General features: G+C 37.9%; 2 protein-coding genes and 1 pseudogene across 2 annotated transcripts in view; all 3 read left to right on the top strand.

The window, feature by feature from the left end:
- The first annotated feature begins 560 nt into the window (after positions 1-560).
- Positions 561-15,568, top strand: part of MMP26 (matrix metallopeptidase 26) — a 280,854-nt gene continuing 265,846 nt past the window's right edge. The window contains exon 1 of the mRNA XM_003819020.6: positions 561-823. The gene's annotated coding sequence lies outside the window, so the exon portion shown is untranslated. The remainder of the gene's footprint in view (positions 824-15,568) is intronic.
- On the top strand, positions 5,333-6,232 carry LOC100983794 (olfactory receptor 51F2-like). The gene has a single exon (XM_008962377.4). The coding sequence runs from the start codon at positions 5,333-5,335 to the stop codon at positions 6,230-6,232; it is 900 nt and encodes a 299-aa protein (XP_008960625.4).
- On the top strand, positions 14,340-15,290 carry LOC100976266 (olfactory receptor 51F2-like; annotated as a pseudogene).

Raw genomic sequence — 15,568 nt, forward strand, 5'->3', positions numbered from 1 at the left:
AGGGACTCATAAAGTTTTGTAGTCTTCCTTTAGTCACTTCCTCTTAAGTTGTCATTTTCTGTGACTATGCACAGGTTAGCAACAGCTCCCAGGAAATTCAGGGGAGGGCCTGGGCCCTCAATCAGAAAACCACTGCACTACCTTCAGTGAATGTAGTAACTCAGCAACCCCTTTCCTATTTGGGTTCCGTGTCTCGTGATTGCTGTGAAACTGGCAAATGGCAGCTGAGCAAACTCAGCTGTTAATGATCCGTTAACAACAACACTTCTTCCTTACTCTGACTCTATGCAAAGTCGTCCTGCAGCTGTTTAGGGCTCAAATTGCTCTTGAATGAGAACTGAAATTGCAGTTCATCTATAGAACTATCTTTTGGGGAAGAAAGAGTGAAGATAGACTGAAAATATGTTGCCTTTTACAATTTGTTATTTGGAGCACAAAGGGTTAACAGGACACAGCTGTAGGGAGTTCTCCCCTAGGAATTTGCTTTTCTGCTGGGTAAATGACTCTCACCAGGTGTGACTTCTAGGCTCCTTATAAAGGCTGTTTTTCTCAAATCTGGTAGTTCTCCTATTCCTGAATTTTTTCCCTATGTTTTCTCCCTGGCGGAAGAGGAACTCTTTGTCCAGGGGCAGGGCTGATCAGGGGCTGATTCCGCAGCTATAGTAGTACAGAACCTTTCTGCAAGTAAGTTAGTGAGGTCGAGATAACTCTCTCTCACTTGCTTTGCATTAATAGATTCTCTGCTGTGTGGGATGATCCTTCAAATAGCAGGGGCCAGGATCAAATAACCTCACCTTCCAGACCCAAGAATTCTGTGCACAAGGTCAGTGTTGTAGTGCATTGAAGACATTCATAAATAAATTAGGTACTGTATAACCTTCAGCTAGTATATGAAACAAACGCGGAAGTATTCAGAGTAAATGTGAGCATGAACTCAGTAGTATATTTTCATACGTTATGTCAACTCAAAAATATCGTTGTAGCGTTCAAAATAGTTATTCCAAATATAGACTACAGTCATCAGCATGTGTTTGTTCATGCCACAGTAAAAAAAGAAAAAAAAATTAAATAAGGAGTTTGCGAGAGCATGGCGTTTGGAGTAAGAACAGAGCTCAATTCCTGAATCTGCCATTGGCTTGTTGGGTGAATTTGAGAACGTCGTATGTTTCCTCTGAGACTCGATTATCTAATCTTACCCTGCTTTCTCACCCATAAAGGGGAGTTATTAATACCCAATAATGGTGTTGTGATAGTAATGAATGTGAAGCATTGTTGTGAGGGCTGTCTATTTAGATGTTCCTGGTAGTCTGGTAATAGGGATGTTTAAGGTATAGGCTCTGTCATGGAAGAATTCTCAGTGGGGGAGAAAGAGACACTTAAAGAGATCTGTTTAAGAAGAGTTTAATATTTGCTCATTAGTTTTAGCGCAGGACAACTCAAGACTGGTTTAAGAATCACAGAATTTTTTTTAAAAAGCTATTATTGGCCGGGAGCAGTGGCTCACGCCTGTAATCCCAGCACTTTGGGAGGCTGAAGTGGGCAGATCACGAGGTCAGGAGATCGAGACCATCCTGGCCAACATGGTGAAACCCCATCTCTACTAAAATACAAAAAATTAGCTGGGTGTGGTGGCATGTACCTGTAGTCCTAGCTACTCGGGAGGCTGAGGCAAGGGAATTGCTTGAACCTGGGAGGAGTAGGTGATTGTGCCATTGCACTCCAGCTCCAGGAGCAGGGATGGTGGGGGCGGGGGGTGGGGGTGGTGGTGGGGGTAGCTGTTCTTGGACCCATGTTTGCTAATAGAGTTCCCTCTGTTACAAGAATCCTATTACGTTTCCCTTTGATTGCAGGAGTTGAAGAAAGATTCTATGAGCTATGTACAGTGGAAAGGGGGACTCAGATTCAGTGAAGTAAATTGTTTGGCACGTAGAAGGCATTAAATACATTACCACTGATTTTATTAGAGAGAAATACAGCCAAGTACTTAATCTGTTGGGTTTTTCTTTTATGTTTTAGTTTTATTTTTGCTGTTTACAATGTAGCTATTCTATTTATTTTTATTGTGATAAAATCACACTTGTAATCCCAGCACTTTGGAGGCCAAGGCAGGTGTATTCCTTGAGTTCAATAGTTCAAGACCAGCCTGGGCAACATGGTGAAACCCCATCTCTACAAAAAATTTAAAAAAAATTATCCAGGCATGATGGTGTGTGCCTGTAGTCTCAGCTACTTTACAGGTTCTTTACTTGGCGGGCTGAGGCAGGAGGATCGCTGGAGCCTGGAAGTTTGAGGCTACAGTGAGCAGTGATTGCGCCACTGCACTCCAGCCTGGGCAACAGAGCAAGACCCTATCTCAAAAAAAAAAAAAAAAGAAAGAAAGAAAGAAGAGAACACTTAACATGAGATTTACTCTAACTTTTAATAGCACAATACAGTATTCTTAACTATAAGTAAAATGTTGTATATCAGATCTCTGGAACTAATTCTTCTTTAGTAACTGAAACTTTATACCTGTTTAACAGCATCTCCCCCATTTTTCCCTCTCCCTAGTCTGTTGCAATCACCATTCTAGTTTCTGTTTCTATGAGTTTGGCTAAGAGATACTTCACATATAAGTGGAATCATGAAGTATTTCATTTCAGTTTCATCCATGTTGTAGCATGTGTCAGAATATTACTGCTTTTAAGGTTGAATAGTATTCTATTACATGTATGTCTTGTGCTTTCTTTATGCATTCATTTGTTGATGGACATTTAAGTTGTTTCCATATGTTGGCTATTGTGACTAATTCTGCAATGAATATGGAAGTGCAGATACCTCTTTGACTAACTGATTTCCTTTCTTTTGGATATATACTCAGAGTGGATGTGCTGTTTTTCACCGTGGTTGCATGATTTTACATTCTCTCCAACTGTGTACAATAGGTCCAATTTCTTCTCATTCTTGTCAACACTTGCTATTGTTTTTTATAATAAGTATTTTCATAGCTATGAGGTTATATCTCACTGTGATTTTGATGATTTTGATTCACATTTATGTGATTAGTAATGTTGAGCATCTTTTTGTATTTGTTGGCCATTTGTATGTTTTGTTTGGAGAAATCTCTATTCAAGTCCTTTGTCCATTTTTAAATTGAGTTATTTGTGTTTTTGCTACTGAGTTGTAGGAGTTCCTTATATATTTTGAATATTAACCCCTAATCAGGTATTTGGTTTGCAAATTGGGTTTATTTACTATAATAAAAAGAACATTAAATTGAGAGGCTGCTTCCTCATTTTTAAAATAAAGAGTGTATGACCTTAAGGTCATTACTTGCTCTCCACTTCAACTGGGAAAATAAATGTTTTTATCACTAGGTCCAAATTTGAGCAAAGTCCTTTTCTCAAAGATAAATATCAGATTATTGAGAAAACTGCTTGTTTTCCTCCTATGTTAAAATATGTTTTTATGATTGCATGAATTTAACTTATAATTTGAGGGGGCCACATATCAGGAATCACACATATGTGGAAATATTAAGCACTGGGATTTATCACTATTTTCAGAAGCAGTTCATTCATTTATTTAATAGATACTTTTAGATGCTGTTGTGCTAGCCATTTTTTTTCTGGCTCTGAGATCATAGGTCTGAGAAAAAATGGTCCTTGTATTTTCCTGGGAGTCATTTTTACCTTAGTGGCCATGTCTCCTCAATTTCATTAGAGGATGCTTCTTCTGGTCTTTTCTTTAAATACTGCTGTTCCCCAGCACTCTGTCCTCAGACTTCATTTCCCTTAGATTTATTACTCTAAGATATTTTTCACTGATCCTGTGACTTCAACCATAGACATTAGTTTCACAACTCTCAAGCCCTATTATCAGGGCAGGAGTCATTTTCCCTAGGATGCAGAAGTAGGTACATGTCTCGATTCTTGTATGTAAAGTCACAGGTGAAAAAGTGAAGCTTATCTTCCAACTGAGATCCAAGGGTTGACTCGAAAATCCATAGCTTTTGTTTTGTCTTGCATTGCCTCTCAATTCAAAATTTCCAGCCACTATCTTTTTTTTGTGTGTGTGAGAACTCAAAGAGGCTTCCTGTACTGAACATTTTTCCTTCTTCTCAAATACCTAGAGAAATGCCCTCTTGAACACACTTCCTGTAACCAGTTATTCTTACTGATGTCTAAGCTCCTGTCTTTTCATTCGGGGGGTTGCAATGAAGATAACTAAGTTAACTTACACTGAAATATTTTCTTTCTCAGAGTCAGACCTTCTTAAAGTAGCAAGTCTAATTCTAATGCACACACTAACACTGTAGGTATTTAATTTTTTTGAGTAAATACATGCATGAGTGAGTAAAAGGGGAACATAAATATGTTAAAAACCAAACATTCTTTCTATAGATAAAAACAGTGTCAGAAAACTTAAGACAAGAAACAATATATAAAAACATTTTCAATCCTACAGATTTATGGATCTGGGTGAGCATACACTTAGATCGCCAGAGAAAACCTCCTTCCCCCAGCCAATCTATTCTCAATGCCCTTTTGCAGAAATGGAAAATCAAGAAACTTGCTCAGGTAAATACTCCAGTTATTATCCTTGACTTTCCAATGAATTCCTTTGTTCTTGTTAAGGTTATTTAAGCCATCTTTTTTCAGGCAGAATATCCTTTGAACATAATCAACTTCTCAATTATTACATGTATAAACAAACCTTTTTTCTACTGTCACCCACTGTGGTCCATTTAGATTTAATTGTTTCTTTCCTGGTAGTTAGTTTTATTTATTTATTTTTTTCACTCAACAGCTGTTGTGTATTCATTTGATCAGGAGTATTTTACTAGAAGATGTTTAATATTATCTTATTCTCTTACTTTCATTGGGTCACATGGACTTATAAAATTTAATGCACCTTAGGGCTTTTGCCGCAGAAACTGAGAAGTGAAGAAAAGCAGGGTGAATTTCCTGTTGTGTTTCTTATGGCTGTCCGGAAATATCCTATGTGCCCGTGTACATACAGTCATAGAAATGGGAAACATTTTCTATTATTGAAACTAATCTCCTGTTTTATATATGTATATATAAATATCCTGAAGCCTAGATGTAATATAATGGGAATCTTGCTAAAAACCAGGTTTCTTTACACAATTTAGTGTCTGTGTCCTCTCCTAGTTCATTCAAGAACACATCTAAGAAAACAGTAAGTGGCTATGCATTTTCATTGAAGAATAGGATGTGGTTCTCTAGTGATCACAAATTGTATGGTGTATAGAAGAGAGTGAAAATGTTTTTCTTCTCCATTATTACAGGACATAGTTCTTTCCTCAAAGACATCTGCTTCTTCGCTCATCATGCCATCCTTCAACCAGAGTATTTTCCACCCTGCAGTCTTCTTCCTTGCTAGCATCCCTGGCCTTGAAACCCCTCAGATCTGGACCTCCATCCCATTCTGTTGTCTCTATGTCATTGCTATCTCTGGGAATGGCATGATCCTGTTTGTCATCATCACTGAGTCGAGCCTCCATGAACCCATGTATTATTTTCTCTCCATGCTATCCTTCATGGACCTAGGTCTGTGTCTTTCTACATTGACCACCATGCTGGGTATTTTCTGGTTCAATGCTCGAGAAATCAGTTTTGATGCCTGCATTGGCCAAATGTTCTTTATCCATGGCTTCACATTCATGGAGTCCTCAGTACTTTTGGCAATGGCCTTTGACCACTTTATTGCCATCTGTAACCCACTGAGATATGCCACAATCCTAACCAATTCACGGATTATTAAAGTGGGCTTTGCAATTGTTCTTAGGGGGACAACAGCTCTAGTGCCTCTACTCCTGCTCCTTAAGCGCCTCTCCTTCTGCCGTAGTCATGTGCTCCACCATTCCTACTGCTTCCACCCTGATGCGATGAAGCTCCCATGCACAGACACATGGATCAACAGTGCATTTGGCCTGGCCATTGTTATCTCTACTGCTGGCTTAGACTCTGTCTTGATCCTCCTCTCCTATGTTCTGATCATCCGCTCTGTGCTCTGCATTGCCTCCCCAGAGGAGCGGAAAAAGGCTTTTGGTACCTGTGTCTCTCACATCAGTGCAGTTGCCATCTTCTACATCCCCATGATCAGTTTGTCACTAGTGCACAGATTTGGAAAGCATGCCCCTCCCCTTGTGCACATGCTCATTGCCAATGTTTATCTGCTTATCCCTCCTGTAATGAATCCCATAATCTACAGTGTAAAGACCAAGTAAATTCGCAAGGCTGTGCTCAAAGCATTTCTTTCTAAGCTAATTTAGGGAAGTTTGAGTGTACTCCTTCTTTACCACGTCTTCCCTGACCCATGTTTGATCATTCAGTACTGTGAGTTACTGTTGTTTATTGAAACAGCTGGTTTCAACATGCTTTCTTTCTATTCTGATGATCCACTAACTTACCATTTACACAGTTCTAAATGGTGAGTTATTTAAGGGCAGAGATTATGTCGGTACTTCTGATCCTTTCATGAATACTGAACCTAGCACAGTATAGGACCACAGTTAAAATATGTCCGAAAGCATGCACAAGTAAAGTCATACTTGGAGTTTAGGAGTCTCACCACCTCTAGAGCATGTAGCTATCCAAAGTAGATCTCATGTAACGTAGATCAGTAGGCAAAGTCTAGGTTTTAGTAATTCTTACAGTTTATTTGTAATGATTCATTATTCCACCAGACAGATTGTAAATGGCTGAAGAATATGAATAAGCACAATAAGCAAGAAGTATTAATAAAAGGACTACTTTCCTACTTCTTAAAAGAGTACTTGAGGTCACCTTGGTAAATGCATTTGTATTTTAATAGTAGAAGATCTGGGGGTCCATTGTCTAAATATATGTCTAAAGAAGAAAAATGGGCAAGAATGTAAAGATATATTGTGATGTTCAACACATCATTCATTATACATTGCAATGAACATGTGGAAACTGCTTAAATAATTACTTTAGGATACTGACCTAAGAAAACATAAAATACAATGCAACAAGTTAAATACTGATACAAATATAAATTACATTTTGTTAAAAAATATAGGTTAGTATACAAAGTACTTACTTGTGTATATATTTCATGTGAATATGTGTAAATGCACATTAAAAAGTATAAATAGACATATCCCAAACATTACAACAGCTTATATTTGATAGCTGGATATTGTTTTGCTGACATATTCTTTATACTTTCTTGCATTTTATAAATGTTCAATAATGAGGGTTTCTTTTTCTTTTTAGATAATGAAGTAATTTCCACTTAATACCTTCCCACAAAACAAAACTGTTTTAGTTCTTCATCTTACATAAGATCTTCATTCCAGTGGGTCTTCACAGATCTGGCCTCATGCAACCCACTGAATACACTCATAAGATGACATCCACTTTCTACTTGCATCTATCACTTTTCTCAATGTGGTCCAGCATCTGTGCATCCAAACCACTTGACACTTCTGTTTAAAGTGCAGATTCCTCAATTCCGCTCCAGAGCTACTTAAACAGAAGCCCTTGAAATGGAACCCACAAATTTGCATTTTAACAAGACATTTACGGATTATCATGTATGACAGAGTAACACTTTTCTGGGGTCTATCCACTTTGATGAATTATATATATTTCTGAAAAACACCAGGAATATATTGCCTCTCAGTCTGTGATTATTTTGCTCTCTCTGACTGACATACCCACCTCTTTCTTTTCCTGATTGTTCCATTTATTATTCTTTCAGGTGCTGTTAATAAATCTTTGTCTTACAGGGAGTCAGATTTCTCTTCCCCTACTGATCTGAAACTTTTTGAAAATGGGCATTGGACTTTGGGAATTGATGTATCTCGCACAGATACAAGTGCAGTGCTTTATTAATAATAGCTACTTAATGTATGCTTATTGAATTAAATTTATTTTTATATAACTTCACATATATACTGACATATTTTGAGCATCTTCATTTTGGCAAACACTGTGGAAGGGAGGTACTAGGGATAAAACAGTGAACGGGGAAGGCACAGCCTTCATTCTTAAGGTGTTTAAATCTGACTAAACATATCTAAATTCAAACAATATTTTAATCAGTTTTTACTTACAAACTGTGTACAAAACATTATACCATATGCTAAGAGTAGTCATAGATGGCAGTCTCTCTTTCTCCCAGTAGAAGCCTGAACCAATGGAAAAACAACCAGCCCAGGAAATACTTGACTTAATAAGAAAAATATAGCTCCTAGAAATTTACTGTTTAATAGAGAAAATATAATATGCACTCATTTCTAAGCAATAAAAGCATAAACATAAGTTATTTAAATTTCATATGGATAGGAAAAGTTTTCAAAAATAATTTTGAAGTTGGAGCAACCACATTTTTGGGTGTATCTTAAAATAAATGTACTAAGAATGTTATTGTCAAAGTAACAATTTTGATTCATGCTTTAATAATGTAATTTATGAAGTGTCAATTACAGATAATCTTGTATAGTATAGTTATACGTACCTTAATAAAATCCACTTTGAAGTATATTTATTTTCTCTCTTTATAAAGTAATACTTTATATTTTTTCTTATTTCTAAGTTTTTTTTTCTTTTAATCTTACAGCTTATATCTCTTATTTTTCCCTACTCTCTATGTTACACTCTGAATTCAACAACATCCAATACTACGGTCTATACATTTTGCTTTTATTTATAGTCCATCTGAAACAATGGTTGTTTAAAACTGTCAGAAATAATGCTGAAAATAGTAGTCTGGTTAATCTGAAGTAGACTTTGAAAGAGTAGGCGATAGGGTGTTGAGGTTCTGTTTGAGAATGTCTTCTAAATTGACATTTCTATAAACGGATATATCAGAGTTTAGGGGGAAAATGTGATATTTGTACCATTCAGGTTGATATTGAAACCAAGCAGAAAACTGCAATATATTAGGGATTCTCAAATTAGGTGCCCGACTTCCTCAGCTGCTTCACGTGGAGCTGTAAAAATGAATTTTTCTAGGGAAGAGGAAAGACTAAGTTCCATGCTGTGTTATTTGTATTACGTTATTTAGATTCAAATGACTTAGGATGCATAAAAGATCTTCATGCCTAACATAGATCCTGTCTCCCTATTTAGCTTCATCTCTCCCCCACACTGGCACCCAGGGTTCCAAGTGAGCTGAGTCTGTTATTAGTCACCTTCTGTTCTTCCTACACTCTGTGCTCCATTGTCTCCTGACAGACCTGGTTTTGAGTTTCCTTCAGGATAAACACAACTCTTCTGTACTGTCATCGTAAATATCCCTCATTGTAAACACTGAGTTTTATGTCTGTTTCCACAGGTGGTTCCCTCCAAGGAGCTCTGGAGGGAAAAGACTCTGTTTTATTCTCTGTATTACCAGTACGAAGTCCTAGAATATGAAAGATACTTCAAATGTTCCATGAAAGAATAAATGAAGATTTTTGGGGGGCATAGAGTGAAGCACAAGCAGAGGGGTTTCTAAAAATATATAAAATTCACCTAAATAATATAGGAGGAAGATAAGTTTATCAGTTGGGTGTGGGGGTGGTGTGAAGATGAGGGGCGATCTTGTGGGTTTTTTTGGGAGGGTGTGGTTACTCACAAATTTACTTTTAAGAAAAGTTTAACAACACATAAGATCAAAGACCTGTAACAGCAGTCCCTTCATGGAAACTATAAAAGTACATGAAGTAGAAGGAGAAGGAAGCCATGAAGTAGAATGAGCCCTTGGGAAGCTTCATACTCTGGGGGCTGCAGAAATCACCACAAGGAGCTTATTAAGAGCTTTCAGGCATCCTGAGATATGGCTTCATACATATGCTACTTATTTCTGGGTAGAATACATCCCCAGCTCCTCAGGCTCCTTTCTGGAAAACAGGCAGGAAAGAACACATCCTTATACTTTGTAAGTAAAACTGCTGCATTTACGAAAAACATTACACTTTACACGCCCTGGTTTCTTTTAAGAATGAGGGGGGCTTTATTAGCTGCAGAAAGCTCTTGTGGGTGCCTAAGGAAAATTGTGGAAATCTATTTTCTGAAATCTGTATTTTCTAGGAACATTCTATTCTGAGGAGGTTTGATGGGCCTATGAGCCATTTGTTTTGCTGCTTAGAGCACGTTGTTAATGTGTCCATGCAATGTTAAGCTCCCTGGTTAGTTGTGTCACATTTTATAACTGCCACTGAAGGTCCTAAAGTCAACAGCCACTACCACCATCACACACACTGCCACTGCCATTCTTATCCTCATCCTCATCTTCATTTACCAATATCACGTGACTTCCACGTCCCACACACTGGTCAGCATATTATACGCTTTGCAATGTTATCTTGTTTAATCCTTACAAAGTAGTGCCATTGGTGAACTACCAGTTTCACCTTAGTGGAATCTGATGTAAAGTGCTTGTTTGGAGAACTCCGGCTAGCTCTACGTGGCAGAGACCAAATTTGAACCTAGGTTTGTATGACCGTATAACAATATCACTTACTCTGTAGTCAGAGAAGAGAGATAAGTCAAGGTAGCCCAGGAAATAACTTGAAACACATTCTTGAAACATGGGCCTGGAGTGTTATCTTGGTATAAGAGGAAGATAATTACTGTCAACAAATGGGAGGGCACATAAAAGTTAACCCTCCAATACTAGGACAGAGTCTTCCATCAGTAAAACCCCAAATCTCTCTCTCTCTCTCTCACACACACACACACACACACACACACACACACACATTACTCAGTTTGTGAGAACACTGGAGAGCTCTGTGCGATTCTTCCAGAAGCCACATATATAATTTTAGGCAACACAGCATGTTTTAAATAGACAAAATTGAATATGTTGAGGTCCTGAGATGTGTTCAGAATCTTGGTCAGTTAACAACTCTTGGATTGAATTTACATCAACATGTATATATTGTATGCCCATACTTCTCAAAATATATTTCAAGGTATTTGGAATATAATGATGAAAAAACAATGAACTACTTTCCAGTAACTTAATTTTGTTAGAGAGGTGTATTTGATCGTACAATGGAATAAACACTATTTTAGATGCATAAACATAAAAGAATATCGTTTCATCAAGCTGTTATCAAATAAAGTCTTTTTTTCTGTAAAAAAAAAAAAAGAATATAACTCCAGAGGAAGAAGTTCTTCTGACTTGACTTAGAGTAGGTGATGCCACCAAATGCTTCCTGAAATAAATTCATGTTTAATTTATACGTAGTTCAGTGGATCAAATAGTGGATCTAAAATTTTTTGTCTTATTCAAAAAAGAGAGAACTACATGAATGAAGCAAGCACATTAGTGTGAAAGAACTTGCTATATTTGGTAGTTTGGTGAAGTAGGGAAAAGCCCAGGTGGAGTATATAAAAAGATTTCTGAGGGTAGGGAGGAAGGTCACTAATAAAACTGGAAGATAAATATGGTCAATCAAGAGACATTTCAGAAGTTGAACCTATAAAGATTTGGAGACTGGATAGCCTTGACAGGTGGGGTTGGTAGAATTCTAAAAGGGCTCTAAAGATTTCTGCCCATCCTGGTGTACTTGTCCTGAGCAATACCCATGCCTTCGGTGTGTCAGTGGGGCCTGTGAATGTGATGGGATATCACTCCCATGATTACGTTACATTATATGGCAAAAGGATTTCACAGATGTAACTAAGGTCCCTGATTACTTGACTTTGAGTTAATCAAAAGGAAGACTATCCTGCTAGGGCTTACCTAATCACGGAAGTCTTTAAAAGAGACAGGAATCTCGAAGGAGGTTCTACTGCTGGATTTGAAGACCTAAGATGTCATGTTGTGAGAAGAACACATGACTGGGACTGAGGGTAGCCTCTAGAAGCTAAAAGCCCAGCAAGAAATTGGAGACCTCAACCATATACCACAAGGAACTAAATTCCTACAGCAATCTGAGTGAGGATTGTAAGGACCCTCCTCTCCAATTAAGAACATAGTACTGGCTGGAATTTTAATTTCAACCGTGCGAGATCCTGAGTAGTGCACCTAGTTTTGCTGTGCTCAGACATCTGCCTTACTGAACTGTGAGGTAATATATGTGTCTTGTTTAAAGTCACTGAATTTTTAGTAATTTCTTATGCAGCTATAGACAACTAATGCAACAAAGAATGTTTTGATCAAAAACAGAACCAGATTTCAAATATAGGTATGAATCATGAGGGAGGGAAATGAGGATAGACAAATCATTTTATGAGTTGTTGGTGTAGGAAAGGAGATACACACAGCAGGGATGCAGGCTAAGAAGAACGTTGTTCTTGTTGTTTTTAATTATATTTAGATTGAGGAATAAATTGCATGTTTATATAGATGGTATGAGTAGCAAAAATCTCTTATGCTTTTGAAGCAAAGAAGATAATTCCATACTTGATCTCTCTTACCTCTTTTTTTTTTTTTTTTTTTTTTTTGAGATGGAGTTTCGCTCTTGTTGCCCAGCCTGGAGTGCAATGGCGCGATCTCAGCTCATTGCAACCTCCACTTCCCAGGTTCAAGTGATTCTCCTGCCTCAGCCTCCTGAGTAGCTGGGATTACACGTGTGTGCCAACACGCCTGGCTAATGTTTTGTATTTTTAGTAGAGATGGGGTTTCACCATTTTGGCCAGGCTGGTCTCAAACTCCTGACCTCAGTTGATCACCTGCCTCGGCCTCCCAAAGTGCTGGGATTACAGGCATGAGCCACCGTTCCCAGCCCTTTCTTACCTCTTACACACTACCTTTTGGTATGTTTTATCTCACACTTTAGTGGCATTTCTAAAATATCTGAAACCCCATTGCCTTTGAATATGCTTAGAATTTCTTTCATGATGATTTTCACTTATCAGCCTCTGCTCGACAATTCTTTACTTACTCAGAGAAGCTGTTTGACTCCATCCCCTCCAACTTTCTAATATAGATACCTCTGTATTTTAAATACAGTCTTATTATTTGTTTGTTTGCACATTTGTTTTCGGAACTATCCTATTATTTCCTAATGATCCTCAGGGCAGGTGCAATACTTGACTTGGCTCTGTATCTCAACAGTCTGGATTGCGGCTTGCACTCAGTAATGTTTGATGTTAAACAAAGCTAACATCCAAGATAGATTGAGACTAGGTAATGGGGGTTGTCTGGAAAGGAGTAAGAGCTCTTCTTTTTAACTTGGAAAGATGAAGAAAGGATGAGAAAAACAGTTGTAGCGGAAGAAGAGATGAAATGGGAAAGAGATATTAACCAGTGGATATTACCTAAATTAGATTTAGAATATTTCCATTTTTTTTTTTTCTCAGCTACCAGATAAAGAGACAAGTAGATACATGATGGTGGGGGTTGGGGATAGATTTTGGAAAACAATGTGTGTACACTTTTTTAACTTTAATTTTTCTCTTTAATGATAATAACTAACATTTGGTAAGTTTTTTACCACAATGAGATGCTCTGCTGAGATTTTCACATACGTTAATCTTCACAACAGTCCTGTGGATATGCATACCATTGTTACTTTCGAGATGGGGAAAATGAGGCACATACAGTTTAGTAACTCATCATGTGGTAACCCAGCTGGTAAATGTCAAGAGTATTTTAACCCAGTTAAAATTTATAACATGCAGCTGTAAAAAACGTTGACTTGGGATGCAGGATAAAAATTCATAACATTAAACTATCCATAATACTTTCATACTGGAGGCCCCATATATTCTAATTCTGGCTTATACATAAGTATATGTTTTTATATCTAACTCACACTCGTTATGTGGTACGAAAATTTCTTAGGGACAGTTTAAATTTTAATATCATGAATAGACTGTATGCTTATCCAGGGTATTATCACACTGCAGATAGTAGGGGATCAACAAATGTTGGCTATTTATTAGACATATTGGATCTGATTCTGATTGAAAGAAAATAGCAGGAGATAAAGAGAGGATTTTTTGGATGGGCCTCTAAAAGCTAGCGTAATTCAATTACTGTATCAGAATCACTGCATATATTACTATTTGTCTAAAATATCATACGACCCTTTGAACACACTTCAACAAATATTTGCTGACTACCTACCACTTGAAGCCACTTATCAGACATGTGAACTTAAATAAGACGGAATGCTGCTCTCTTTGTTTTTGTGCAAATTCTGTATCCTCAGGGAACCATTCATTTCCTGTTTTCTGCTCCTTTGTTTGATGTGGCCTTCATTTGTTGTTGCCATTAACCAATCTTTATGAGCTTTCTATATAAGGTAGACATTATCTTTTATAAATGTTTACTTGGTGAAATAATTTCAGATTAAATGCATAATAAATAAATACAGTTTATCATTGCCAGACACTCAGCTTAAGATTCTGCCATTTGAGTTCAATATGTCAACTTTGCAGACTACCACCTCCACTTCCATCATTTTCCTGCTCACTGGTGTTCCTGGGCTGGAAGCCTTCCACACCTGGATCTCCATTTCCTTCTGCTTCCTCTATGCAACTGCCCTCTCGGGAAACAGCCTGATCCTCTTTGCCATCGTTACTCAGCCCAGCCTCCACGAACCCATGTATTATTTCCTCTCCATGCTGTCCACCACTGACCTCGGCCTGTCCATATCCACTCTGGTCACCATTCTGGGTATATTCTGGTTCAATGTGAGGGAAATCAGCTTTAATGCCCGCTTGTCCCAGATGTTCTTTCTTCAACTCTTCACTGTCATGGAATCTTCAGTGCTGTTGGCCATGGCTTTTGATCGTTTTGTGGCCATTACTAATCCTCTTAGATATGCTTCTGTCTTAACTGATCTTAAAATAGCACAGATTTGAGTAGCAATTATCACCAGGGGAACAATAACACTGACTCCTATGGTGTTGCTTCTTAAAAGACTGTCCTACTGCTGCAGCCACGTGCTCCACCACTCCTGTTGCTTTCACCCTGATGTGATGAAGCTCTCATGCACAGACACCAGGATCAACAGTGCAGTTGGGCTGACTGCCCTGATTACCACTGCTGGGGCAGATTCTGTCTTTATTGTCCTGTCTTATATTTTGATCATTAAGACTGTTCTCAGCATTGCTTCCCCGGAAGAAAGGAAGAAAGCCTTCAGCACATGTATCTCCCATATTGGGGCTGTTGCTGTATTTTACATTCCATTGATCACTCTGTCCTTTGTTCACAGGTTTGGGAAGCAGGCCCCACCCTATGTGCATACTTTGATTGCCAATGCCTACCTACTAATCCCTCCTGTAATGAACCCCATCATCTACAGTGTGAAGACCAAACAGATACGCTAGGCTGTGCTAAAAGTACTCCATTGTAGCACGGCAAAGAACTAGATGAACCTTTCAATTTTTTCTAGTCTTTGTCATTTTATAGATGAGTAAAATGCCATTCAGAGAGGTTAATATGTTTAGACTCAGGCTTGTATTTAAAGTTTCCCAAAATACAACTTAGTTTGAAGTAAGAAGACTGTGAACTCAGAGAGATTAATATGAGCTGAAGATTCTCAAGGATACCATTCTTTTCCTTTGATAGTCATGATGATAATAAGAACATTTGTGCGTTTGAGATGAATCATTTTCAAAGACTTTGTTAACTAATGGTTCAGCTTAGT

This window comes from Pan paniscus, chromosome 9 (genome assembly GCF_029289425.2).
Source record: "Pan paniscus chromosome 9, NHGRI_mPanPan1-v2.0_pri, whole genome shotgun sequence".
In the NCBI taxonomy this organism is placed as follows: Eukaryota; Metazoa; Chordata; class Mammalia; order Primates; family Hominidae; genus Pan; species Pan paniscus.